This window comes from Arachis ipaensis, chromosome B03 (genome assembly GCF_000816755.2).
Source record: "Arachis ipaensis cultivar K30076 chromosome B03, Araip1.1, whole genome shotgun sequence".
Taxonomy (NCBI): domain Eukaryota; kingdom Viridiplantae; phylum Streptophyta; class Magnoliopsida; order Fabales; family Fabaceae; genus Arachis; species Arachis ipaensis.
In genome coordinates, this window is record NC_029787.2 from 12,994,769 (window position 1) to 12,995,583 (window position 815).

Here is an 815-nt window from a genome sequence, read left to right on the forward strand (position 1 = left end):
CTAGCTATAGGCCTGTTCATCCAAAAAATAAAATGTTAAAAGTCATAAAAAATAATGGTATTTCTCTTAAGAAAAAGTATTTGAAACTGTTAAAATATAATTAACATCAACTAGAATCAATTAGCATATCTGAATATTTATTCAGTGTATTTAAGTTGTCTATTCAAGTTATCTAGAACGATATGGGTGCTAAGAGAATCGTAATAATAAAGACGTAATATCTTATAATAAATATTCAGATATGCTAATTGATCCTAATTGATGCTAATTATATTCTAACAGAAACTAACATTAACACAGTCGACATTGCAGCTAATATTTAATAAATAAAATTAAAATTTTAAAAAATAAGATCATCTAAAATTTAATTAGACAAAATAATTTTTGAACTTCAAACTCAATAAAAGTTCATTTTTAATGTGTTTCATAATGATTTTGTTTAGTATTTTGCTATAGTGTTGATTAAAATTGATTATTATAATGTTAGTTTTCTAGTATTATTCTTCTCTTAATCTCTTTTTTCGTCATAAGTGAATAAGTGGATCTAATTGTGTAAAATTAATATTTGATTAATAAAAAATAACGATACGAGTGAAATTAAACCAGTATATACACGGCTTGATGAATGGGTATTTATTCTTTATTATTCCAAAGTTTCAAAAAATTTAATAGGAAAAGAAATAGTTAAAACTATAAAGTATATAGCTTAAAGTATTCTAGAAAATACAAATAGTAGTATTTTAAAGTATAATCTAAGGATATATATTAATTGAAAATGATTAGAATTTTTTTAAAAGGTTATATTAAGAACTGAA

The 815-nt window shown here is 21.7% G+C and overlaps 1 protein-coding gene across 1 annotated transcript in view; it reads right to left on the reverse strand.

Annotated features, from left to right (window-relative positions):
* Positions 1-815, reverse strand: part of LOC107632537 (putative amidase C869.01) — a 5,045-nt gene that overhangs the window by 2,344 nt on the left and 1,886 nt on the right. Inside the window, exon 3 of the mRNA XM_016336211.2 lies at positions 6-12. Coding sequence (XP_016191697.1) covers positions 6-12 — 7 coding nt within the window. The remainder of the gene's footprint in view (positions 1-5; positions 13-815) is intronic.